Source organism: Kockovaella imperatae (genome assembly GCF_002102565.1).
Source record: "Kockovaella imperatae strain NRRL Y-17943 chromosome Unknown BD324scaffold_25, whole genome shotgun sequence".
In the NCBI taxonomy this organism is placed as follows: Eukaryota; Fungi; Basidiomycota; class Tremellomycetes; order Tremellales; family Cuniculitremaceae; genus Kockovaella; species Kockovaella imperatae.
Genome location: NW_019028965.1, coordinates 1 through 26,518, shown reverse-complemented (window position 1 = coordinate 26,518; position 26,518 = coordinate 1). Strand labels below are relative to the sequence as shown.

Here is a 26,518-nt window from a genome sequence, read left to right as displayed (position 1 = left end):
ACCATCATGGAAAAACTGCGGTCATCATTAACTGAACACAAAGTCTTTAGAGGGGTGAGCTCCTAGACGACCTCTATCTACTCCTGATGCCACTCGATCTGGACCCGACCGATGAATGTCGACGGTTAAGCGTTTATCGGGATTGATCTAATGATTGGGAAACGGTCATCGTGTTCTCGGTCTGAAGGATGAATTCCATATGTGTCCATTTTATCTACAGCTGAAGTATTTGACCATCTGTTGATCCTTCAGACTTTGATCAGGCATCTAAATCGTTTCGTTGCTGGAATCCTCTAGTGCAACCTTACCTACAAGCGCAGAAGCTCTGGATCGGGTCCAGCTGAAACGAAGATATATTGAGATACATTCGAAGATGGACGATCGACCGAAGCTTCGCCGGAACGGAAGAAGAATTTGCAAGAATAATGTTGACAATAGAGCGCTGGGGGGGAGGTGACTTGTCGGGCAACCAGACCTAAAAAGCAGGCTTCCGAAGCATGTGTTGGGGATCCAACCCGTTATTTGCTTCAGCAGTAAGGGGGCTCTGCCGACACGACCAATGTGACTCTCGCGGAGAGTCTGGGGAGATTCTGTTCCAGCAGAAGACCAGCGTCACAACACGGTTTGTGATCCCGACGACCGCTCGTTTGGAATTTTACACTGACAGTCCATCTCAATCGACAAGGAGCACGAATTCATGCAATTCTACAGTATCATCAAGCATCATCTCGTCATCTCATCATGTCGTCCAGTCATAAATTAGAGTGATTCGAGACAAATGGCAGATCATCATGGACCTGCCATGAGTGATAGCGAGCCGGAGGGAAGAAAGTCAAGCGGAAAGCGCCGGTACGAATCGGCGCTACACATCGGCACTGACCTCCTTGAAGAGCTGTTCAACTCGGATCATTTCACCTTCACACATTCGTTGCCAATAATCATAGCCTTGTTCGACAGTGTCCTGAGTCACAGCCGATCCAAAATCGATGATTCGAATCGATTGAGGGTCATAGGATGTGAAAATCTCATCCAGCGACAACGGCTGAAGGTGAGACTCGGAGCGGATGGCTGAAGCCTTTGCGAGTATGTGTCGCCATTCTACATCCCCATGGAACACGCCCGCAGAGTGCAGGGCTTTATAGCGGGAGCGGATGGCTTCCCTAAGCCAAATCAGCACGCTTTCCAGGCAGTGACACAGACAGGGGAGGATGGCGGAGTGACTCAGAGTTGTAAAAGCGCGGCAAAGTCATGGGGTGGACAAAGATGTGATAAGGGCGAATCAAGAAGTAGACTCACTGGAAGCGGAGGTCTGCGGCAAAATACTTCGGTAGCACTGTGCCAGCATCTTCACACAATGTCATCCAAATGTTCCCACCACCCTTGGTCACACCGCCAAACAAGCCTGGATATAAGTTGTTGACTTTCGGTATCACGCTTCCCTGAATCGCCGTAAACTTGGGATCGGTCATGATCCTGAACTCCTGACGAACAGCGGCCTCTAGCACCTGACGCCAGGACTGGTTGGCTTCGGTCCATTGAGGCAAGTAGAGAAATTTGACAATTGCCTGAGCCGAGTCGTCGTCAATAATCGCCTCGGAGACTTCGAAAGCCGTCCAGGTAGACCCGTGAGATCGGTAAGGTCCAATCACCAAGTCTCTTGATTTGAGCGACTTGGGTCCGACGTATTGAGGCGACCTCAGATGAGGCAAATCAGAAGAGTCATACGAGGGGATGTAGGGGCCGTGCAACTGCTGGTCGACCATGTTTGGGGAATGCTCCGAAAGACGCGCCTGCACCGCAGATCTTGAGGCTGGGTCGGACAAAATCGATGATGGGACGCGAGTGCACACCGACAGTGGCCCAAGCTTGAGAGTTCTCAGCTTATTGTGGTGCGGCTGCTGAGACTACTCACCTCTGTAACATCGATCTTGGCAGGCGAGTGGACCGGGGAGGGAAGGTAGGAGGAGGCTTGCGAGACCGCACTTTCAGAAGTGCCCACCATCAAGCGACCAAACATCTTTGGCGGATCTGTACAGTCAGTCATCTTAGAATCAAGATGAGTGCTTGTGGGCAGCCTGCTCACCCATTGTGATGTCATCCAAGGCCCCTGTATCTTCAGGTGGTGTCGGAGGTAACGGTCGCTTGGCACCGACTGGGCGCTGTGGTGTTGAAAATCTGAGATCGGCTGGAGGCTGAATCTGCATCGTATTATTGGTGGCACTGGTACCCGGAGTCTGAGAGGAGCTTGAACTCTGCGCATGGCCGAGCCCCGCATTTCCTGATGAGAACCCGCTCGAGCTCGGACCGATAGCCGAGCCACCGCCTGGCCCAGATGAGAGGGTATTGCCGTAGACGATTGGAACCGCTCGAAGATCAGGCATACCCATGGTGTTCCCGTACGCGGTCTGAAAACTGCGAATCGCCCAAAGCGTTACCCCCAGTACAAATCCGACATGGCAATTCCAGAGCTTGCGACTCGACGGCATGAAGATGGTTTTCGTGAGATTGGAGGCCGTCATGCCAGGTGGGCGGCCGTTGCTCGAGGGGGAAAGGGTGAAGGCGTTCATGGTGGTTCCTGTGAAGGTATACACGATCGGCACACCCCGGCTGAAACATTCGCCAGCGAGCTGTGGAGAGTCAACTATGCCCATTTTAGAGGTCTTTCATCCGTAGCCTCACTTGCTCGCATAATTTGGATGAGATCGAGTCGAGCTGGTCCTCGACACCGTCAACGCCATAGAGAACTGCGAGGCGAAAGCCCGGAAGCGATGCCTTTGATCAGGATCAGTCACCGCCCACGATGTTTCCACTCACATAATCGGCAGCTGTCAGCGTGTCCACAAAGCCTTCAAAAATATGATCGGTCATGCGAGTTGTGGTCTTGTCCTCCGCGAGACCAATCACGACCTCCCACTTATCTGGACCGACACATTCCCATCTGTACCGTGTACCGTGCTCTCCAGCAGGGGGTGACCAGTTGATCTGTCGCACTTGAAGAACTAGTTCGTGATCGGACTTGCCCGGAGGACCCGAAGAGACCAGTCGCCAGTATACGCGAACCTGCGGATTGATCCATCGTGCCAAGAAACCGCTGATCCAGTCGTGGAGTGGACTGACGAGAGCACTCAGAGCTCCTTCGCCGGTAAGGTACTGCTCTCGGGATACGGCCCAGACTCTCCCGATGCTCGACGACCAGTCACTCAACTCCTGCAAGGCTATAGGATCGGTGAAGGTGGCGTTCAGATGAGCGAGAAGGGGCTGCAGGTTATTCCTCGCCCAATCCGCATCTCCCGACAAGTCGATCGGGTACTGAACGACATCGCTCAAGGATTCAGATATGATTGTGGAGCCACCCGTGTAAGAGGGTATATACTTTGGCCGATGCAATTTGGGGAATCGAAGGAGCAGTTCTTGTAACGATCTCGCCATAACGAGCGAGCCTTGGAATTGAGTAAACAAAGAGAAAAGTAACGCCAAGGGGGAAAAAAAAGGCTTTTCAGTAAAACAATGCCTTTATTGATGACGATATTTGACTAATCGCGTCATTTTTAATTGCCAATCCATTGAAAAGTGACGAGACAAGTAATCCTGCCAACCTGTTCCGTCGGCTTCTGAGGTCTCGCCGATTACGCCGGTCGCTCCTGCCGAAGACCTGACCATCAGATACCGCTGTTCACCGGATGGTGACTCACGGGTCAAAGCATTCCCGGTATGCTGATGCCCGTATTGACTCAATCGCTTCTCTCGATGTACCCCGCACCGATCCCGCTCATCCCGCTCTCGGATCTCGGAGTGACTCGTGGGCCTCGTGTCCGGCTGCAAGCTTGTTCTTCAGTCGAGACCGCCCTCGCCCTGGGCACGGCAAACGCAGGGGCGAGGAACGCTCGGACGCCCATCATGGTCATACTTTTCATCCTAATAGCGGTGTCCTTCTGGCAAGACAGGAGAGATTGCGTTCGTTGCTCTGTCATCGTCATTGGCTGTTGGGAGAGATTCGCGATAGTGAAGAGCGTGCAACCCGGGACTCGATACTGGTGTCCGCACTTGATTGGAGACCGGCTCATACGAGAAGAGCCTGAATAGAGAAGGGGATGCAAGATAGATCTACCTGCTGCGAAGTGATGCAACGATCCGGTCATCATCCTGTTCCCTGTGGGTTCCGTGACAACTGCCAAATCGTGTCATACTGCATCATAGAATTACCGACATGTGATTCCCGCTCAATGTAGGGGATGGGCTGGGCAAGACAGATCCCGCGAGTCCGAGTTGTCTGCACATTGGTCCTGCCGCATCTTGGGTTTTGGACGCTCTCAGCACCCAGAATCTGTTCGTTACTCACCCACCCTATGTCAACTTTCTCCAGCCTCAAAGTTCTGAGACGGTCGCAGAGACTTGTGCAAGTAAGGTCGAGCAGTGATCATTCATTGCTCTCATAAGTCAGAGACTGTGTTGCTGAAGTTGATGCAGGGCTGATTGATTTATGGTGCAGGGTTGTCACGTACCTCTCGTTATAGGTGTGTATTGACGGTTTGGTGTCAGCAGCTCATCGAGACCATAACATGTACGAAGTCAAGGGCAGCAGAGACCCATAAGGTACCATATTGCGCTGAATCAGCCGTCTAAGATTCACACAACTAGTCAGATCGGATGAGAGAGATGCAACAGACATCCATTGCTCAACGGCCTTTGTATCTGTTACCGTACTGTTAGGAGGAAAGAGATACATCGATCTCGCTTGACATGGAATACCTCTAAATACCAACATGAATTGATCCACAAACTCTATCGAGTGTGGTCCTCATTGTTCTCTCGACCTTCTCAAGACGTTTCACGGCCACCACAGAGCTCTCATCCGCCCCTTGTGACAATAGTAAGTACCGTTCGAGTCATTTTTCTCGTCGTACGCGATACATTCCTTCGTCATAATCAAGCAACATTGCCTCAAACTCCGATCCCGTCTCTCGCCCGCATACCAATGATTGTCGGAATAGACTGCTGAGGAAGCTGCTGTCCTCCTCTTACAATTTATGGGCTCCGATCGACCTTCCCTCACTAATGTCCTGAAGTGGCCGACCTTCCCTCACTAATGTCTTGAAGTGGCCCATGGCTGAGTCTTCTGAGGCTCGATCAATCCAAGCACAGCTAAGCCTATGCGACCGAGAGAATCGGGTGACTGAGATCTGTCCGCGACAAGGAGCTTCTCACATATCACACGATGCAATGCCAACGGTTGTTACGCGATTGCTCGAGATCTGTGCACACAGTCCGGCCTGCCTGCCGTTCTGCTCTTGGGGTCCCGTATTCTCGATCCCAAAATGTGCAAACTTAGTATCATGGGTTTGTGTCGGGATGATAGAAGTCCCTTGGCGGTCAAAGGCTCTGAGCGGCGTAGTGACACCATATCAGACCTGCTGCGAGTAGGCTGCGACAGTAATTACCATACGGGCAAAGAGCCATCGCTCATCTTTATTCCAAGTGGTTAGTGCGCTACCTGTCATCCAACTGCTTCAACCCGAATTCGAATCCTCGTGCAATGGGAGACCTTGTACTGTCAAGGATTGCTATGAAGCAATGCCTGCTAGACCCGGCCTGTCAGTGCTGAGCCGCGTGCACTGCTGCCTGCCTTCCAGTGTTTTACAGCCGTCATCTAGCGATTCGCGAGACGACAAAGCGTACTCCTCCCCACTTCTGACGATGTGTGGACCCATGACACATCTGCGGCCAATCCTGAGCCACGCGTGAAAGTCTCATCTTTCACTATCGCGAGATCGGCAGATGCGACGAGACGATCAAAAGGCGAAGCAAGGAGCATGCTGTCGGATGTGTCGTGGAGGTCATTTGTGCTTGGTCCCTGCAGCATCTCTTCCAGGGCTTAGCTCCCGAAGCCTGGTGGAAAGGCATGTGTCCACAACGAAGAAGCTGGCTTAAACCAAGGATCAGCACAGGTTAGGACGAGTTGTGAAGATGTGTGATGTGTGATGTGTGAATCTCAGCTCGATCATTTCACGTCAGCAACGTCCAGCTTCGAAAGGCTCGACAGATCGTGAATGATCGGGTCGAAGGAGGGCAGCGGAGAAGCTGACCTGGGAGTTGAAAGGCTCGGATGTCTAACGTGAGGTACTTGAACCAGAGACAAACTGCTGTTTGCACGGAGAAGAGACCAGAGACGAGACTCGCCGTCCACTGGGGTACGGGTGTAGAACAGTCCCCAGCTCGGACCGAGGGATTGATCCCTGCGAACAGCCTTTCACCGATGACACGGAGACACAAAGGCAGACGTCTTTCGGTCAATGTCCAATATAACTGAGCTTGTAGCTGATCCAGCAGCCTAGGAGCTTCGCAGTGGTATTTGCTTCTCCGCCCAAGACATTCGCCACGATCTGAAAGGAGTAGCCGCGAGGCATTTGTCATCTATCCTGAGCGTTAGCATAGTCCGATACGAGTCTTGGAACTGACACTAAGAAGGAGATTGATTGAAGATCGTGAGGTTCTTTGCTCACGTTTGCAAGGCCAGATATGTATTTGTTTGATGGTCCATCATTGAACGCGTTGTTTGTGAATAGAATATTTATCATTGAGACGCGCCACAGACGCGTCTTGGCGTCTTTAAAATTTCATTCACTCAGGGACACGCCACAGGGCAAGGTCGACGGCTCTTCTTCCTATTCCTTCTTTGATCAATAAGGCCCAGCTTTCTCTTCAGTCGTTCAAGCCAAGGCGTGTGAGCCTTTGTTCGTCCCTTGGTTCTCAGGGTTTTGCGCCCTTTTCATGCTGCAACGCGTCGTAGAGCGCGTAACGCCAAGACACCGGAACTCCCTCTAAAACGTCGACTGTCAGGGCACCGTTGATGATTGAAAAAATAAGCATAAATGGGCGAAGGTGACATCGCTGAACCAGTCATTGGGTCATGGGCTCTCGAAGCTTCCCGGCCGCAGAGTGCGATGCTTGTGGGTAATGCAAGCTTTTCTCAGGGCCAGAAATATCGACGACGACAACCATGGGGCAATCATGATGTAGCATTGCCCCCAATTGATGTTGCTGCCAGAGTTTTGAAAGAGGTTGATTGAATCAGGCTCTTGAGCGTGACAGTCACGTAATTTGACATTCGCTCTCCTGTGGTGGTATCGACATCTGTGCAACACGATCGTCTACATGCTGCCGCGAAGAGTGAATGCTGATGGAGCTGAAGACTATATAAAGGAGAGCTTGACGATGTAGAGGAGAGCTTGACGACATGGAGAAAAATTTGAAACGATGACGAGACCAAGATTGTTGAAGAATGCAGTCAGTATGCTCGACATTCTTTTGTCCGTTGACGTACAAGTTTGAGCTTTGACGCTCAATTATGACCATTGGTGACCGAATTGCATGTATGAGTATAATGACGACAGTTGTGGGAAGACGGATTGATGGCAAGAGATAAAAAGCGGGAGCAAATACTCGAAGTACCCACGCAGCCTGGCAACCTTTGCAAAATTTGATGCCAGAATCATTTGCAATCTGTAGACAAAAAAACAATGCTGCCAAGTCGGGATAATAATCATGTCCCGCTCTTTGTCTCGTGATCCATTCATTCTTTCTCCTGATCATACTTTCATTTGTACACCTTAAGCAACTCGGTCACATTTCAGTGGTCAACGCTCAGACACGACAGAATTCACTACTACACGGAATACTTGGTTATGGCGAAGGACAAACTCACAAATTTGACGAAAGACGTGCTTTGAATGAAAGATTATGATCTGAAAAATTACTCAGTGACCGTCACTTTTGACATTACTTTAGGCTTCCAGAATACATGAGTCTGATAAAAGATAATGCAGTCAGGTTGACTTGAATCGTTTGCAAAGACAACAAAGTCCTATAATCGCTGCTGAAATAGGGAATAGTATTTAATTCGTAAATGGAAATTTCCTCTTCCAGGAGATTAAATCATCTGATGAATTGAAAACTCCTCGCGGTCATGTCTGAAATGCAGCAATTACCTAAGGTTAGATTCAAGTGACCGTCACACATCCTGTTTCCATTTTCTGCTCCCGGGTTATGTATGTATCTGTGACGGGGAATAATACTTCGAAATGAGACATCTTACTTCTGTCCGATGAGCAGAAGTGCGGAGGTATACAAGGACTTTCAGCGACTCCAACTGTGCGAGTCCAAGTATGATGCCAAATCCTTCAAGTATGATGCCAAATCCTTCCTTCCATGCATCAGATACAGACACAAGCATTGCGAGATTAAAGGGAGATTGAAGGATGAGAATGATTCGTTAACAAGAGATTGTGGTGCGCTCTAAAGGGATCCGAATGAGAGTGATCGGGAGGAGCAGAGTTCAGGAGTATGTGCATTGTTTGCAAAAGTGAGGGAGCATAGGCCAGAAGATGATGATTTGCTATCGGGTTAATTTATCTCAAGCACTGAGTCACAAGGTTGAGCCAAAAAAGGTCAAACAAGAAACCGAATGATTGGAGGAACCATTAGAAAGACGCAAATCATCGATGTTCATCTTGCAGCAGAATCACGGTAGATCTAGTGTTGTGCATTCTGCAGAATGTATCTTTTGTAGAATGAGTGATTGCAAAGATTGCCATATGCGCATCCGAGAAATCGTCGGGGCGTCATAATTCGGATCGGTCAGTAGGTGACTGGTAAGAGATAGTCATCGTGAGGAAAATGGATTTTGTTGCCGACGACACTTCGCAATTGCGATTTTTCCGTGCAGGATAGACCACCAGCGTATGAATAAGACTCAAACAAATGAAGATTGAGTGATGCACTTCTTTATCATCGACTTGAACGTGCTGAATATTGCTGTCACCCATCAGTGGTTGATATGTATTCGATTGATTTTGGTTGAGAGTGCTGAGTGATGCGGGGAGTAAGGTGGAGCACAAAGATGGATCGATGGGGCGACAAAGCCGCAGGAAGATGTATACTCTCCAGCAGATTCCTATTTGAGCGCGTTCGGCGTACATGAACGATCCCACACACAATCTGACCCCAAAGCAGTAAAGCTATTCATTGTACAAGCGATGCTAGGATTTGAGATCGCACGCATCCTTATCGTTGATGCGTAACGTTGTGACAGTCACATCCAACAATACCATCACCGTCTAAAAGGCGTCCAGAATTTCCGCAAAAATACTATGGTACCCCGTGACGGTCACATATCGTTGAATATCTTTTATCCTCATTCTTCCGGCTCGTCACCGCTTCAGGCAAAAGCGTGACTGTCACCTAGCACCAATGCGGTGGAAGAAACTGCCACATGTTGATCGGCATTGCCTATCATGAGCACAATCCATCTCATGAACTAACCGCTGCGCGCAAAAAAACTTTACGTGTCATGACGCGGCGTATGACTTGCTCTCGCCCGGCATTGAGACATATATCAGGCATTTAGCTGAGACGCATCGGGGCCACATCAACTACTGCGGCTTGACGTCACATTAGTCTGTCCGGTGCAAAGATCTTGCGATAACATTTTGCAAAAATAGAGGTAACCCCCACTAACCCTAAGCGAGCTTTGCAAAAATTTTGCAAAATTTTGCAAAGAGGTGTGTGGGGTTAGGGACTTTTCCGGAAGGTTAGTTGATAAATGTAGCAACGTCGACTGTGGGTGCCTTGGGACATCTTGCAGAGTTCTCAATGTCTCTCAGGTTGATGATCGCTGCGTGCGAAGACCCTGGAGAGGGATCTCTGTCCAGCATGTTCGCGTCCGTGTCGACGATCGTTGTTGGGTTTGATGTTCGTAGGCCGCAACATGAAACTCAAAGGCGTGGATCCTGAGTTTGACATGGCTGGCAGGACAATGAGCTTGCATGCGTCTCGAGCCGCCAAATCTGTTACAACAGTTTGTCACGGCGAGCTGTTTTAATTGTGATCTTCGTAGAAAATGGGTTACGGAACAGGCCAAAATTTGGCCGTGGCCTGAGTTTGAATTCGTGAGGTTCAACTTCAATCGTCGGTAGATCATCCACCTTCTAACACGAAAACTGATAGATCTGCTTGCACTTGGCCTTAAAGGTCCAGTTTTATGACCGATGGATTCCAGTGGCCCGGAAACGAATCCAATCATCAAACGTACAAGTCTATTCATGTAAGTGACCGTCGCGCTTTTCCAAGTTCCGCAAAACGGATATTCCAACCTTTGTTCAGGTGGTTTTGTGACCGTCACGCTTTGCATGTGTCGCAAGTCGGATGCTCCATGGATTTATGTGTAGGAGGAATTGTGACCGTCACGCTCTACAATCTCCGCAAAGCGGATGGATATTCCATTGTATGTTACAATGACTTTTCAACCGGTGATCAACTTCACATTATCGGTCCGAGGCGTATGATAGATGCCACCGTGAGATGAAGATGTAATGCAGTTTCACTTCTCAAGGTAATGAGCTTCAAACCGATTTTCAGAGGAACAAAAGCAGCACATTTTATGTATACAGTGACCGTCACATGACAATGTCAAACGACCCCCACTTCTCAAGCTGTGGACGACATCAATGGTGGGAGTCGCGACTGAGCAATGACCTAGCTGTTGTTGCGTCCTGAGATAGCTCCGCAATACGCCGGAAGCATGGTGTCCTTGACTGCTTCAACATTAACAGTCGATTGAAGACGAATCGATCATCAGAATATATTTGGAAAATGGGAATGCTCCGTCATAACAAACAGATCCTGTAAAATGAGTATTGGATCAAACAAAGCGTACCGGAGATCCAGAATTAATAGTGTTTTGTCGACACCGTTGAGGAAGATGGCCCTCAAGAACCCTCTCAATTTGTCGATTTGAACAGCACCTCCGTGAGTCTTTGATGTGCTCATTTGTCGCTTGAAAGCTCAGCCTTCGTTCTGCAAAGTCAATTTCTCCAATCAGACAATCGCGGAGCTGCGCATTGGACAATGTTGCTGAGATAATATCCGGCAGATTCTGCAAGCGTAACAAAATACGCAATGCTCGTTTCCTCAATATCCTGGTCACGAGTAAGTCGAGTAATGTGCTATGAAATATACATTCCATGACAAAGGGGTGAATTACGCTGGAAGTGCTACTCTCGAAACGAAACCAATGTCCCTCTGAATTGATCAGTCTCAGTCGAAGAAATCTTCCATTCAAATTTGAGTGGCGGAGAGCACTCAATTGGGCAGCGTTCTATGCGGAACACCGACGAGATTTACTGATTCATGTTAAAAATGCGCAATTCCCAATAGTCGGCATACTTTCAAGGATCCTTACGCAATGTTTATACATTAATTTGGTATCAAATTGAGGTTTTCTTGCTTTACTCTACCACTTTGAAATGTTAGCAAATGCCTGAAGCCAAGTTTTGTTTTGAATTCTGTTCATAGACCTGAATCACATTTCACACCGCGGGAAAAAAGCTTTAAAAATTAGAATTAAATGTCTGTTACCCTCAGCGTGCCTGGGAATGCATTATCGTGGGGATTACTTCACTGATGTCAGCGTCTAGATTCATTCTCCACAGAAATGCATGAATGGAATTTGCCTTGCTTTCGGATGTAAAGGCAATCTATCAAGCTCGACAATGAACACAGGCACTGCAATAGACCTTGCCTTGAGCTCTACGCAAGGACAGATATGGCGTGAAAAGTTCAGTATTAGATGCACTCATGACCCAGATGCATGTCACTCACCCCTCACCTAGCTGATGCAACACCTGGGAGCAAGAATCTTTATGACGCCATGTGCCCCTTGCCCTGCGGTTATGACTTCGCACATGATAACTCCGGGCCTCAGATAGAGATCCGCTATAAAGCTCACATTTGGGAGTCAACCCGACGATGACCCAAGCGGGACGTGAGCTTGCTGCGTCGGGCAAATATGATAGTGAGCGATCAGAGAGAGCGATAAGGATAATTACCGGTGGGCCGGATATCATGATTACAACCAGCGGAGGAAAGGGCGGATGAGCAATCCGTTCCTCGGCAAGCCTGTAGGCCAACACGAGCCGAGTTGTGAAGACGAGCAGTACTGCGTCATGATGTTATATAAAGTCTGTTATACGCGAAATCGGTGCATTGATTTTATCCGTAATACAGTATTGTCATGATAATGCACAATTCAAGGTCGAGCGGAGATGGCGGACATGAACGAAGGTAGCTGGACAAAAATGCTCCGGTTACTTGTCAGGATTTAATATATATATGGTACAGGTTACAACAGTGCTTGAAATGGATTGATAGTTCCTCTGTATTCCCCCTGCCTATTGAGTGACTTGTCGAGAATATACAAGCATCTGGCTATCCCTTACCCTGACAAGTATGAAGTCAATAATTGCGTCAGCTCATTTGCTATACGAGCTCACGACGGTGAGAGAATCGCGGTCATGCAGCAAGTAACTTCACGCCGTGTGGTCTCCAGAGGGCTTAGCTACACATAAAATTTCCCTCCTGAATGAAAAGGGAAGCGAAACGATGGAGGTATCAACAGGGTAAATAGAGTTTCGCATTCTAGGACGCCTCCCGACCGTGATATGACATCTCTTGGTCCAGTTTCAAACCTCGTTTCTCAACGTATACAGGTCTGATTCTGCAGGTGTATGTGTCACACTGACATTCTCTACCACATAGCGATGGATGTCGAGGCCGATCACGGGGAGATGATCTGTCTCGAACGAAGCTCTCGCTGTTGGATCCGGTACATGAGTTTGGTGGATTGACAAAGTTGGGACAGTTAGAGGGAGAGACATGCATCGATCTCGCCAGACCTGCAGTACCTCTATATACCATCCTGGGTCGGTCGAAGGTCCCTGGTTATGGAGATGGTGTCCAGACCTTGCCAAGACCGTCCTCGGCCGGGACGGAGCTCTTATCCGTCCCTCGTAACAAAAGTATCTCCTGAATCATGCAAATCCCCTTCATTTGCATTGCGAGTTGTAAAGGTATCCGGCACTGTCCCTGTTGCACCAGTATCTGCAGCCTATGTGAGAGCTCTGATCTCTAACCATTTACGCTGTGCATCGACTACAAGCTGCCACGATGCCACATTTTCTTTTTATTTACCTCGCTGCGACAAGGTATGTCTCCAGGAAAAAGCGGCCACCGATCCTGTGAAGGGTGCTTCCACTATGGCTGTCCGAGTCTCAAGCACGAAGAGTTGACCTGGCCTCAGCGATCGCTTTGCCGTCTGTAGGCAAGGACACAGAACGGCATCATCAAAAGCAAAGTGTCAATTTTGAGAAGCTGCTGACAATGACGCTCTTCATCTCTAGTAACATATAGAGTCGACTAAGCGCCGTGGATGGGGATCACAGATTCTCGACGATATGACCGCAATTCTAGTTTGCCACCAATCAGTCTCATCCGGGGGATGAGGGGAGGCAAGGCATTCCGAATACCGTTCACGGCAGCATCCTTCAGATCTTCAACCTCGTCCGCGGTCCGGTGAGATCTCTCTTGGGTCACAGGGTTCACTGTATCATGTTCTGTAGGCTCGTTCTGTCGAGTGCTCTCGCAGAACATAGCTCTGCGATCAGGAGCATCGGGGTCTGACATCCCGCGGAATGCTGAACATAGAAAGCATCTGCAATCCGAATATTGTACAGTGTTGTGAAACTTACTCAGAGCTCTTGCTTGTCATGCATGTCACATGCTACATTTGTCTTCCATACACAAAACCTCTGCCACCATTACACGACAACCATCATTCATTCGTTATTCTCTGATCCATTATTGTCGATGTCGTGGACTTCACCATTCAAAGCAGCCTCGTCATCGGAGTCCGGGGTTGCCTTTTTGTTGAAATAATGCTTCTCCCCGCTCAGGGAGCAGCCTCTCGCAGCTTTGGAGCATGCGATGCATGCCCTTCTCACTTTACCGCCACGTCTCGGCTTGGGTTGGACGCAGTCTTCGAGTTCACGGGTCTTGCACCTGACGCAGCGATTGTCATTCTTGTGTACGATGTTGTCGTCTGAGGCTGTGAAGACATCGGTTGTGGCTTGAGGTGGATTTGAGGCGGGTGCTCGAGGTGCAAAGTTGGGGATCGGAATCTGAGGTGACATCAGAATCAGAGCAATTGTGGATTTCGAATCACTTACTCGACTGGGTCCCGCGTTCTGAGGTACAGAGGCATGTCGGAAAGCTCGACGGTTTGGTAGAGGGGGAGGTGATCTGATCATCGGCGGAGCCTCGGAGGCAAAGCGCGGTTGATTCACGGTCGAGGGTCCAGGCATTGCACGAGGTGATGTCGATCTTAAGCGAGTAAGAGAGCGGCGACGACGCTTGAGTTGGCCCTTAAGACGCTTGGTTGGAGTGGAGGGCGAAGAGGAGCGCGATGATCTGTGTTGGGGAGTCAAGGGTGTCGTTCCTGCAGCCTCTCCTGCCGGAAGTTCGAACTCCGCTCCAGGATTGAATTCGAGGGTCAGACCCTGACTGCATCCATCGCCTAGATCCATCTCTATTCCAGCGCCCATATCATCCGCCGGCTGCTCCCATGATTGAGGTCCAAGTTGAGCAGCAGGCGTGGACTGTCGGCGACCGTGTTCCAGGTCTAATGCTGTTCCCCTTAGAGTGTCGGCAGCTTGAGCGGAGCCCCATTCGTGTGGTTCATCTGTCGGAGTAGTAGAGCGGATTGGGTGTGATGCGGAAGAGGAGGGCGTGGAGGGTTGTGGCTGAGGGAGCTGAAGCGTCTGAGGGGGAGAGCCCTTGTCGGTTCGCCCAAGGGCCGCTGTGTTCGAAAGGACTGAATGAAGGGTTTGATCCGCGTCACCGTTTGCGCCAAGCATCGAAGCGATGGTCTGAGCGATGGAAGAAAAGGTTGCAGAGGAGATATCGATGTAGTCGATTCTTGAAAATGAAGTAGAAGTGGAAGATGATGGGAGAGGATCGGGGAGGGTCCAGAAGCATTCGGGAACGGACAAGGTCAAGCCAGGCTTTGACCTGGAACGTTTCAGCTTCTGCATCCACGCGAAGAGCGATACTCACAAGTCTATACCGAGTACTTTTGGTTGGAACTGCGCAGGCAGTCGGGCAAGGTCCAGATTAGTACGTAGATCCGGCTGGAATGCTGCTATCGTGCGCATCCAAAAGAGAACATTGTTTGGACTGGATTCGGGTTCAGTGATCTCGTAGGTCCCTGAAGGAGAGAATTGGCGTCGAGATGTGATAGAGAGCACCTCTTTGAAGGTGTCGACTTCATTGAGGAAGGCCTCGGTAGCGACCATGACGGGCGTTGGGGTGTCAGATGATGACTGGGAGGTTGCTGGGTTGAGTGAGTTGCTGAGTTGAAAACAAACAGCGGGGAAACAAGAAGTGCGGGATTCCCCAGCCGGCAATAACGATCAAAACGCCGATGTGGCGATCTCGATCCCGCAAGAAAAGTGATTCGCGGGGATGCGGGGTGATTGCGGAATCTGCTCGGCGATATTAAACTAAATGCCGCTGTGGCGATCTCTCCCATACATTTTGTATCACGGCACGTGGTAGTGATATTTAAAGAAAGCTGTTTCCTGACGTCATGCCGCGAGCTGAGCAAAACAGGGCAAGGCTCGGCTCAGTCCCGCTTGCTGAGCCATCCTGATGCTACCGACATCGCTGTAGCATGTCAAGGACGGCGAGATAACAGATAGGAGCTTGCCGATGGCTGTCTGACACCGCGCTTTCCCACTCTCGGATCACTGGAACCTCAGGTTCCGCTTGTCTCCCCCTCGTATCAGTTTGATGGCTGGAATCACAGCGTGTAAACCTCGCACCCATTGATGCCGGTCCCATCCCTCATAGATTGGGCATGTCACGCCACGGCAGAGTCTCGAGCACCTCTGTGGGGCGCGTCTGTTGGGCGAGGCGTGTCATCTACACTGAAGCGCGAGTCGCTACGCGCACGAAGGCGTTCAGAGATCGATAGGCGTGTCTCAAACACAAATTCTCAAAGGGGAAAATTTCCCAGCAAAACCATCGGTGCCTGGGTGAATTTTGAAGGAGATATTCACCCTGGTGGCGTGAATCCCCTTTGCTTCCCAGTACGCGTTGTTGTGTTAACATGGCATTGGTCTGGCACTCGTAGTCTTGTCCGCAAAAAGCAATCCATCGAATTCGAAGTCATTCTTGACAGGAAGCCTGTTTTCACAGCAAGTTGGTGCATCGCTCGTCCGATTTGCGCGGGCTACGCTCAACGAGAATACCTTCACAATGCCCAACGAGAAGCAAGGACGTCTGTCAGCATTGCAGCTAGGAGACCGCCAACTTGATTCTCGAGCCGTACGCTTGAATCTCGCAGAGCGATCTGCATCGCGTACCAGAAGGTGTGAGGACTGTCTGATAACCTACACATGACCCACGCACCCAATGGGACAAGGCGCGAAGCAGAGCTCGACCGAACCCGTGATCGACCGGCCTCTCAAAACAACCTCTGAGTACTTCAGGGCCTCGGCACCTCAGGATCTCTGGCTGGACATGAGGCTGCCGTCTTTGATATCGTGCCTCATAAATATCAAGGTCAATTCCTTCGATGACGCTTATCACTGGACAGAACGCAACGGCACCGCTGACGCAATGTCTGTGTCTATGGAGAGATTGATCCAACCGGCCAAGCAGCCATGGGCATCTGATGAGATCCCTTGTCGCCACAGGGCTTTTAGAATTTTAAGCATCGGTTCATCGACCTACATACGCTCTACCAAGTCGATGCAAGTAGCATGAGATTATCCTGCTATTCATCCTGGTCCGTCAGCAGACTAGCGACAAAGTCCAGGTCATCCTTGGTGAAATTCCAATCAAAGTCCTCTCGCCCATGAGAGGTGTCTCTGACGGTAGATGAGTTTTGGAACTCGCGGGACTGGACTCACTCTAGTGACCTCGTTTCAGACAGTCGACCCTCGTCATTTTGACTGTGAAGGGGATCCTCGGATTCCGGAGCAGGTGATTCGACTTGCGGTATCCAATTCAGGGTCTCATCGTCCTCAAACTGTATGTCCGACCCTGTGTGGTTGTCATCGTCGACGCCTCCCTCATCGTCGGAGATCGCAGCTCGAAGCAGAGGAAGGGAATCGTCGCTGTCCATTTCACCCTCGAGAGATTCGCCGTCCCGGATCGGAGACTCCGCCGCATCCTGCATATTGTGCAAGATCCGTCTTGGAATGGTGCCCATGGTCGCAAACATTCTTGCATGTGGTCCGGAAATGGTCACGTCTTCGTCCTCTTCGCCGCTGTCAGACCAGCTTCGTGTGCCCCCATCGAAAAGGTTCAATGATAGCCTTCCGTGCAACCGCACCTCTTCTCCCCCTACTCCCGCGATGAACGGATCATCGTCAGAGGAGCATGCTACACTAAGCGATCTGACACATCGACGGTTTCACTCACAAGGCACCCTTTCCTGCGGGCTCGACCGTTCTACAGATTGGTTCGGTACATCCTTGTCCTTCTCTCTGGTGTTGTTCAACCGAGTGACCGCAGCCCAGAGGACTTCATTCTCGGCCCGGGCCTTGATGAGCTCAGCATAATTCTCCATGCTTGATTTGGGTGAGAAGCTGTCTTGCGACGTTTGTGCTGCGATTTTTGTCTTGCGATTTAAATCTCGCGATCCCTTTTAGGCTATTTCGGCATTATTTTTCTCGGCGTTACGGACCCCGTGGCAGAATTTTTGCCAAGCCATTTGTTTACATTTTTACAATCTTGCGACGTTATTCTCGCGATTGTTTGTTTTGAGATTAAACTCTTAAGACGGCCTGAACACATACATTCTGCATTGGCATCCTTTTTCTGTCCTTAACACAAAATCTCCCGTCCCTACTCAATATCTGTATTCGACACACCCGGTGAAAGAATACATCCCTTGAACACAAAATGTCTTCCCTCGAAAGGCGGAAGGCGCTCGAGAACTGTGTGAAATTCATGCAAGACCCTCTCAAGCAAGCACGACACGCGGTTCGCACCTGTGACGCGACCTTGAGTAAGGTAACCCGAGAAGTCGTGAGTTTCTCTGAGGCTAGGCAAGGTATTGGCACCGCGCTGAGGACTGTTTGGGGTATGTAGCACACGGCAGCTGCGACCGATACTCCACGCACAAAAGCTTTCAGGACCGCCCTCACTACGAACAGGCTCCTCCGTGCGGCTCATGGGGAGTACCGACAAGTGGTTTCGGAGATGTCAAAGGAGACCTTCCAAACGTTCTCAGCCGCAGCTACCAGTCATCCGCATGAATCCTCCTCGGCTATCAGTCCCAATCCCGGCGAGTCCCCACCTGAAATCGATGATGATGGGGAGGCGGGCAACATCAATGATCAACGATACGTGCCTGGGTCCAGCAAAATTTCACAAGTCAAGAAGAGTCTGGAGCACAAAAGGGAGCATGCACGTCTCCGGAAGGCGAAGTCCAGAAGCAAGGCGAAGAGTGCGGGCAGATCGGAGCGTGAAGTCAGTTTTGCGGAGACTCATGAAGTGACATACTGATCTTCAGCAGATGATTCGACGATTCAAGGACATCGAGGCATGGACCGCTGGTGATGACGAGATCTGGAGAGTTGGGTCTCCTGCCGCCATTCGTCACGCTCTCAGGGCAAGATTGGCAGGTCGCGGGGCCAGTCACGAAGTCGATTGACGTACGAATTGAGCCAGTCTTTGCAGCCGAAGTGAGGTGGCTATAGATTCCGCCTTGCAGTTTAGGAATGTAGTCCCTGTATCTGCGCCAGAAAATGATCCGAATCATGATATCATGGGTCTGAGTAATGCCACCATACTAGCACGTGGCCGAAAAGTCGGGATTCTCCGTACGTCCGATAACATCCTACAGCAAAGACCGATCCCAGTTCTCGGGCTAAAGGTATGAAGCTTGGTGAGAGAATCTTCAGAGATGAGATAGTAGGGAGTTTTGCAAGCAAGCCGAACAAGACTTTGTTATTGACCCAATTACTTGCTGGAAGATCGCCTCATCAGCTGGATGAAGGCCTATGATGACGGCCAACCAGGAGGAGACACAGAGGAGGAGGCGGTGAAAAACGCAGGCCGAAATTTTACACCAGCTTCGCAAAACGCAGCAGAACTTTATCTAAGCATCCCTTCGAAATCTCGGTCTTGCCTCTGGACGAGGTCGGGAAGCCTTCATGCGAGATCGCTTGAGAGTCCGATCAATCACGAAGTGGAAGTGTTGTCCCGGTGCCGGTTCGAAGACAGGGGTCGCTGAGTCCCTGTTCCGATTGATGATGAGAGAGAAGTATTTGCTCTCTGGCAACATTCGTGATCCGGACATACTGTGCTGTCACTGGGTTGTGCTGCGGTCACTGAAGGGCTTGTACACAAACAAGCCGTAGGGATCCTTGTTCTGCACTTTGAGAGGTCTCTTACAAGCGCATGCATAGTGCGTGAGCTCTCACAGTCCTTGTTTGTGGCGAGACGTAGGAGGGATGATGAATGTGAGAAGCGTAGTGAGCCTAATGATAAATGTCCCACCTGACCGGACGAGCTGACTGCAAGCTCGTTCAGCGCTGTCCCCGTTCTTTCGTCGGAGTCCACTTTACAGATGAGCAGCTCGGCAGTGTACGACGAGCTTCGCGACCTCGAGAACAATGAGACCGTGAAGAGCCATGTGCACCATCAATCTTGGGCTTGGTGAGTAGACGAAACATTCGTACAGTATCTCACGCGAGATCACTCGATTTTCGTTTTTATCTTTAAGGGTCATATGTCTGCAGTAGATTTCAATCAGCGGTCTTCCCTCCTGTGCCCAATGAGCTCGTGGAGGAGAGAGGAGCCACGATAGCCCATGCCTCCCTTTACGTATGCATACTTTGACTCTAGCAGGCTGCAAGTGTAGGCAGCATCGAGTCTTCATCATACTTTAGAGCCGAATCTCATGCAGCATCCATTGACAATCGTCTCGTTCTGTGAACTTTACCCGGGAGTCACTGATCAATTTCGGTGCCCGGAAGCGCATGTTCATAGGCTAATATCCTTCTCAGCGCTTAGGAAATTGACATGGTAATGACATCTTGCTGAGACTCAGTCTCTTCAACATGCGAGCAGACCAAGAAACGGCGAAACATCCTGCATGGGAAGCTCGATCTTGGTGGACGCTGAAACCGAAACCATAAATCTCAGTGGACCAGAAAAAGTGTTGACGTCCAGTTATACCTCGCTAAGGTGATACTGTTTGTGTAACCTGACAGCATGAGCCCCAGAGTAAATTGAACCCTTGATTTGCCTGGGGCACTTTTCACGATCGCTGCTGATGATACACAGATGAAAAGACATATCATGAACTTCGAGGCCTATGGGCACATATGGGCGGTTCAAATTTTGGAAAGAGAGCATGGCCTGCCGTATCTATGCTTCGAAGCCCACGGAGTGAGAGTCTGCTTGAGAAGGAACGTGCAGGGCTATGCTGGTCGAAGGCGGTCAGAGGACACGACCCCAGCGCATTGGAGACATGGGTGTTACAAGTTCAGAAGTCGTCACTGACCGCTACATCAGATTCCGCATATATTCCGAAAGACATTGACCGGAGGGCCCTCATAGCAGAACACAAAGGCAGTCCTAACCTGTCAGCCTTGATGTTCAGCTGTCTGCAGGAATACGAATGTCATGAACTCCCTGCCCGAAGACTGTCTGTGACTACTGTTCATAGAGTCCCACTCAAGATGCTGTGGGGAAAATACGCGGAGTCGAAATCCAAAATCCCGCAAGCGGGTGGCTGACCCCGCAACCCAGCTATCGCCGCACCAACCCCGCAGTCCCGCAATTTTCGACCCCGTGCACCCTTCAGCGATGGCGTCCCAAGACAATGCCAGGTATCCTCAGGACTGAAGTGAACCTCGCTCACCATCTACATGAGTCAATTCTCCTGAAGGCAATTCTCCTGCTTTGACGAGTCGATTCCGCCGTTCCACCAGGGCAATCCTGCTGCTGTGTCGAGTAGATACTCAGTCTTTACCAAAGGCGTCATGGGAAGATCATAAGCCCGGATCATAGAAAGCTCCGCGACGCTGCTGTGTGAATCCTGCTTGTAACTGCATCCTCCATTCACTGGAAGCTCTGTCCCGACAGCTGATCTTGCAGGGTATGTAGGTTTTCTCAGCGTACAGTAGAACCAGCAGAATTTGATTGCTCTCAAGACATGTTGTCCGGCTGATGGTGTTTGGCCTCCAACTACAAGACTAAAGTCGATCGTTGTTCTGCTGTATCCTTCTCAATACTCTGATATACCCCGACAGCGCTCTAAATGGAGCCGTGAGTACGCATTCATGCGAGCAGCCTGTCGTATCTCGCGCCTCGACGCAGGCGACTCGGCAGGAGGAGGGTAACAGTTAAAGCGGTGTTCCACAAGTACGTGGTAGTTCCCGTGAATATCCTCGACTACCATATTGGCGAGTCCAGCTCCTATGCTACATTCCTCGGTAAACCTACAAAATGCAGTTCTCGGTGAGGTAGTCTGATGTCACATCAATGTGGAGTCGCGCCCAAATCACGATTGAGCGGGAGTAAAGGTCGGCGGGTGAGATAAGTGGCGGACCCTCTGTATGACTGTCAAGTCCATTAGTCTATGAGGAGAGTTTGGAAGATTATTTAGAGGTTGATTGGTGAGGGTGTTCACTGCCATGGCGAGCTCGGGAGGCGACACTACCCTTGGGCTCTAGAAAATATTTAAATCAAGTGTTGTTTTTTTGGCAAACTTACGTGCGCCATCTAATCATTATTCGCGTGGCAGACGTTACCAGTATAGGAACGACTAGCATAGAAGCACAGTCTTAGCGGATTCCCTCCAGAGCATGGCGCTATTACCATTTTACTCAATACAGGGTGCAAGAACAGTTGTTGCACGTGTTAGGAACAGGCTTGTAATTGGATGAGGCTCGTGGTTTGAGCCTGTATCAATCAAGTCTTTTACGATGTTATCCTGCGTAGCCGTCAGTGTATGTTCGTGACAGCGCGTCCCATCAGCACGTCCTTGAAGGCAACACGATCTCTGTGAGATCTAGCGGATGGCTTAGTCATAGCTCAGACCTAACGACTTAGTGAACGAATACGAGGGAAGCAGGAGAGGCTTAATGAAGCTTGATCGCGACCAATGAGGGACATAGATCTGCTGAAACGCCAATCGCTGGAACGCCCTGCAGCAGCTCAAGGCTCCATGATATATAAGTTCTGAGAACACCGACCGCTCGGCTGAATAGAATCCTGGGCGGGTGACACATAACTTCTACCTGTCGGCAACAATCCGCTGGAAATTTGTCTCAACTATCGCCTGGAAGATCTATCTCTGCAATGCTAGATTGGAGATCATTCAAAGGAATAATTTTTCCTCGACCATGTCTATGGGTCAGGTCGTGTGGCTTCACCCGGTATCCAGAGGTACGAGCGAGTCGATACTCCGGATCCCGGGAGCTCTCAGACTGTCAGGAACGGTTGGCAGCCTGCGCTAGCCGAGCTGCCACCCGGGTACCGCACAACGTAGGAATAGGGCTGAAAGATAGGATGTTTCTTCATCAATATGAATCTTTGTTGTCTATATGCCACCCACTCCAAGACCCATAGTCAAGGTCGGTATTCAGGTAGGATCCTTAAGCCGGAGAGGTCTGTTCGTGACACCGACCGATTGCACCTCTTTCGTGTAACTCACAAAAGGCAAGTCCGGACTCCCCTCGAGTCCTGTGCAGTCCCAACAGATCTCCGTTCCTCTATACCCCTGTGCAGTCCCGACAGATCTCCGTTCCTCTATACCGGCGGAGCTCTCGGTGATTGGGCAGGCACGGTTGAATCGAATGCTACATATCATGTTTCAGTATGTATGATGAATAGGAACATGATCGCATGATAGGCGTTTCAAGACTGATGTCGCAAGAGCCAGGGAGCGTCGCAAGATCGGGCTGACTGAATTCTGTCTCAGATGTTTCATTGGGATTGAAGTCCCTGCATCTCCATCGATGGTGCCCAAGGTCTACGTACAGGACTTCACATCGATTGTGACGTCTTGCATCAGCTTGTACAGTAGTTGGTATTCGCCGTTCCGGCCGATGCTGGGGGACGAGTCTAAAGAACAATGGGCTCCGATCTCACGCCGCATGTGTTGATCAGGAATTTCGAATAATGTCACCATCCCCCGCCTTGCTGCTGTACGGATCGAATGGTGCGGTCAAATAATCTGGACACGCATGGACTCTCACATATCGTATGACATACTGACTAGCCTCTGTACGCAGTTGCTGCTGCTTCAAATTTGGATTCTTGTCCGTGAGCTTTTCGCCGAGTCGGTATGTGTATGAAAGGCGCCGTACGGTCTCAGGCAACTAGCTCCTGTTGGCGCTGGCACTCAGCATCACGTTTATGGACAGATAAGAGTAAGAGTCGTCTCCTCCGCGCCCGCGTTGCTGTACAGTTTGCCCCCTGATACGTGACTTAGACACGTTGACTTTAGCATCCCGGAAAGTCTACTGTACATCTTGGATCTCGCCTTTCAGTAAGAGACCGATACAATCCGAAGAAGCAGTGATATCCAACTACGCTCGCCTGTTGCTATTCTGTGAATCATAGGGGTCTTTTCAATTTCTCCGTTTGAGGAGCTCCGCAGAAGGGAATTGCCCTGCGATGACTTAGAACGGAGCTACGCCTTGCTGGGGCCAATCTCTGAATACTCTCCGCTAAAGGGAGAACAAGGCTCTGCCGGCCAGATGCAAGGCTATAAGGATGTCAAGAGCTCGTGACCAATTTATTGTGTCAAAAATGAATGGACGTACAGTGTACAACGTGGGGCCCTGAGCAATCGCGTGGTAACGACGCCACGAAAGGTATAATGTGCCTGCTGAGCGCGGCGATGATGTGGCTTTTAAATAAATGCTATATTTTATATACGCGGAATCAGAAAATGGAAAAAATTTTAACCGTCTTGAGACATCCATCTTGCGACATATTTCTCAAGAACTTCATCGCTAAGTATGCGCACCCCTCAGCGAGAAAAGAAATCAGCATCAAGAGCTTCAGGCTCGCGATCGCAGAGAGAAAGCCTGATGCTCTGTCGGTCACGTGGGGTAACGGGAAGATCAGGTTCTACCAGCCTGTTGTCAGACATGACGGTAAGCTGCTACCCCTTGCTTCCGTGGCCTCCAGATGCTGACTACCGGGAAGCCATCCGCCATCTCAGGGTCCACAGATCGTGCTCGTGCCATCACCCCCGGCACGAGACATGCCATCCCTACGCTGTTCACTCTTGGGAGCTCGATGCGACCGGTTTTGTCAAAAAGAAAGGCATCAGTCGCGGCGGAAGCCTCAACACTGGGAAGCCACCAGGTGCTTTCGAGCGGCAGCCCACGCTCGATCGCCAATGCGGAGACGAACTCAAGCCGGACCCGAAGAGAACATCATCCACTCGGACAGTCACGAATCAAACACTCAGCTCGTGACATGCAGACTGAGGCTTTGAGGTCGCAGAGGGGTGATGTCAATCCCGCCGACATTTCTTGGTCGGAGAAACTGCGGGCTGACATTGTAAGCTGCTGGCCCCCGTCCTGGTCATTTGCTAGCTGACACAAGCTTTCAGTACAAGAGACAGGTCGACAGTCTTACCACAGCTATGAGTCAGCTCCTGACTGGCTCTCAGCCCGTTCAAACAGGGATATCAATTACCAATTCGACCGTTCACATCCACAAAGACGTCGGCCAAGTCACTTACAGTTCGGAAAACAACAATAGTACCGGCCTGGCTCATCGTTCCCCTGATGCTGAGACCTTCAGCCCTACAGGCACAGCTTCAACGACCAAAGGTGCGACAAATGCAACGTCCGAGCCCTGGAGACGATCATCAGCGGTTGTGACCCATCCCCCTCCTCCTCCTTCTCCTCCTCCTCCTCCTCCACCTCCTCCTTCTCCTCCTCCACCTCCTCCTCCGATCCGCCAAACCCGTCCTCCAGTCCCCGCTCCTCAGCCCCAGCTGAACGACGTCGGACCTGCGGCTCCAGCCATTGCACCCCGCGCTCCAGAGGCGACGCCTCAGTGGGAACGTCTTGCGAAACGAGACTTCACCGGGCTTTCTGGACCAGACCTCATGGATCTGCTCAAGGCCGATGTTCGTCTGAACAATAGATCAAGGCTGAAGAAGGTTGTACCGATTACAGCGGAGGAGCGAAAGCTGCAGAGAGAGAAAGAAGCACTGTCAGTGGTCCAACAGGGTCCCAAGGCGACGTGGAGAGATGCGAACCGAAGAGCTGCGGCCGCGAAGGCACGTACCCAGGAGGTGCAGCCAGACATGTCATTGCCAAGGACGGATCCTCCAAGCAGCGATGCGGCGATCGTTGAGCCATGTCTGAACCCTCACGAAATGGAGCCAAGCAAGGAACAAGCAAGTCAGTCAAGCGAAACCTGTACCGAGCCAATACCCATCAGGATTACCAGCGATACCGGCTCCCCAGGATCGACTGCTTGCTGATTCACAACGGGTAGGAGGACAGTATGGCGGAGTATTGGCAGGATTCTCAGCAACGTCGTAGATTTGCGTTCGACGTCTATACTCGGAAAGACAGAGTATGCTGTATATAACCAGATGAAACAATTCGAGTAAGCCATGATCACATTGTGCATGCAAACGCTACGGGCAAGCTGCCAGTCTGGGCAAGCTCACAACCGCGCTGAAACCGAATTATACTGCATATCTGCTCACCCCGCTACCCCGCCACCCCGCCACCCCGATACTGCGGATTCCCTGCGGTGTATCTCATAGATCCTGACGTCTTCTACCATGTCCACGGTCAATATGATCAACAGCTTCTCGAAAGCTCACGGTTCGCGTCTCACTCACTGAGTGGAGTTGCGAATCTTGTTGTAGCGAATATTCCGCCGATCTATAACAGAATTCTCACGGTCTCTCAAGTCGGATCCCACCGCGTCCCAGTCAGATCCATGTTCCAGGCTAATTCCTGAGATCTATGGTCGTTATCAGACTGTTTCCGGACCGGACAAGCCGTCGTGGAGCAATGTTCCGGTATGAGAGCAGATGAGTAATTTTCGTCAAGTGAGTTAGCCACAACGATCACTGCTCACTAGCGCCTATGAGACAACCTGTAAGGGGGCCTGAGCATAGTCGGTGTGTTAATGATGGAGCTGGTGACATCATGAGCACGAAAAGACAGTCGTATAGATATTGACTTTGCAACTAGTGGTGCCTTCTGTCGACCCATAGAAGTGAGAAGCAGATTCAAAGTACCGCCTCGCAACTCCCATCCCGATTTAACGCGCGGAGTTGACCTTCAGCCGTTGGACAGAGCTTCCTTTCGGAGGGTCGTGATACGGCATGACTGCAGCGTGCCTACGTTTTGAGACACCTTGACTGAGATGATAGGGTTCATAATGCCCGCTGATATGCTTGGGCTGCGTCACTGGCTCAACATACTTCTCTCATCAAAGGGTGAATACCCTCAATTGTGTTTCGGCTGCCTTCGGCCGACATCAGCTCGGCAACCTCGGCAATGTTTCCATTCAGCAGAAATCCATAGGTTCCGGATGGGACGCATGCCGTACGACAGCGCGACATCATCGAAGAGTCTGATGTGCCGTCGAGGCGTTCAGGTACAAATCATTGCTC

General features: G+C 50.5%; 5 protein-coding genes across 5 annotated transcripts; 2 read left to right on the top strand and 3 right to left on the bottom strand.

Annotated features, from left to right (window-relative positions):
• Positions 1-676: 676 nt before the first annotated feature.
• Positions 677-3,463, bottom strand: BD324DRAFT_640145 (hypothetical protein). Its single transcript, XM_022017322.1, has 6 exons — positions 2,815-3,463; positions 2,680-2,772; positions 2,084-2,627; positions 1,913-2,028; positions 1,297-1,865; positions 677-1,160 (listed from the first exon to the last, which is right to left on the bottom strand). The coding sequence occupies exons 1-6, from the start codon at positions 3,427-3,429 to the stop codon at positions 863-865; spliced, it is 2,235 nt and encodes a 744-aa protein (XP_021867680.1). The 5' UTR covers positions 3,430-3,463; the 3' UTR covers positions 677-862.
• Positions 3,464-13,579: 10,116 nt separating this feature from the next.
• BD324DRAFT_640137 (hypothetical protein) lies at positions 13,580-15,235 on the bottom strand. The gene is made up of 3 exons (XM_022017321.1): positions 14,944-15,235; positions 14,058-14,898; positions 13,580-14,009 (listed from the first exon to the last, which is right to left on the bottom strand). Exons 1-3 carry the CDS (start codon positions 15,180-15,182, stop codon positions 13,668-13,670), a joined length of 1,422 nt encoding a protein of 473 aa, XP_021867679.1. The 5' UTR covers positions 15,183-15,235; the 3' UTR covers positions 13,580-13,667.
• A 1,431-nt stretch (positions 15,236-16,666) lies between these two features.
• On the bottom strand, positions 16,667-17,709 carry BD324DRAFT_684329 (hypothetical protein; the record flags this gene model as incomplete). Its single annotated transcript, XM_022019214.1, has 3 exons — positions 17,317-17,709; positions 16,803-17,238; positions 16,667-16,760 (listed from the first exon to the last, which is right to left on the bottom strand). The coding sequence occupies exons 1-3, from the start codon at positions 17,462-17,464 to the stop codon at positions 16,667-16,669; spliced, it is 678 nt and encodes a 225-aa protein (XP_021867678.1). The 5' UTR covers positions 17,465-17,709.
• Positions 17,700-18,623, top strand: BD324DRAFT_640133 (hypothetical protein). Its single transcript, XM_022017320.1, has 3 exons — positions 17,700-17,925; positions 17,989-18,358; positions 18,403-18,623. The coding sequence occupies exons 1-3, from the start codon at positions 17,800-17,802 to the stop codon at positions 18,417-18,419; spliced, it is 513 nt and encodes a 170-aa protein (XP_021867677.1). The 5' UTR covers positions 17,700-17,799; the 3' UTR covers positions 18,420-18,623.
• A 5,388-nt stretch (positions 18,624-24,011) lies between these two features.
• BD324DRAFT_654224 (hypothetical protein) lies at positions 24,012-25,427 on the top strand (the record flags this gene model as incomplete). The annotated part of the gene is made up of 4 exons (XM_022018769.1): positions 24,012-24,017; positions 24,070-24,429; positions 24,482-25,283; positions 25,381-25,427. The coding sequence occupies 4 exons, from the start codon at positions 24,012-24,014 to the stop codon at positions 25,425-25,427; spliced, it is 1,215 nt and encodes a 404-aa protein (XP_021867676.1).
• Positions 25,428-26,518: the final 1,091 nt, after the last annotated feature.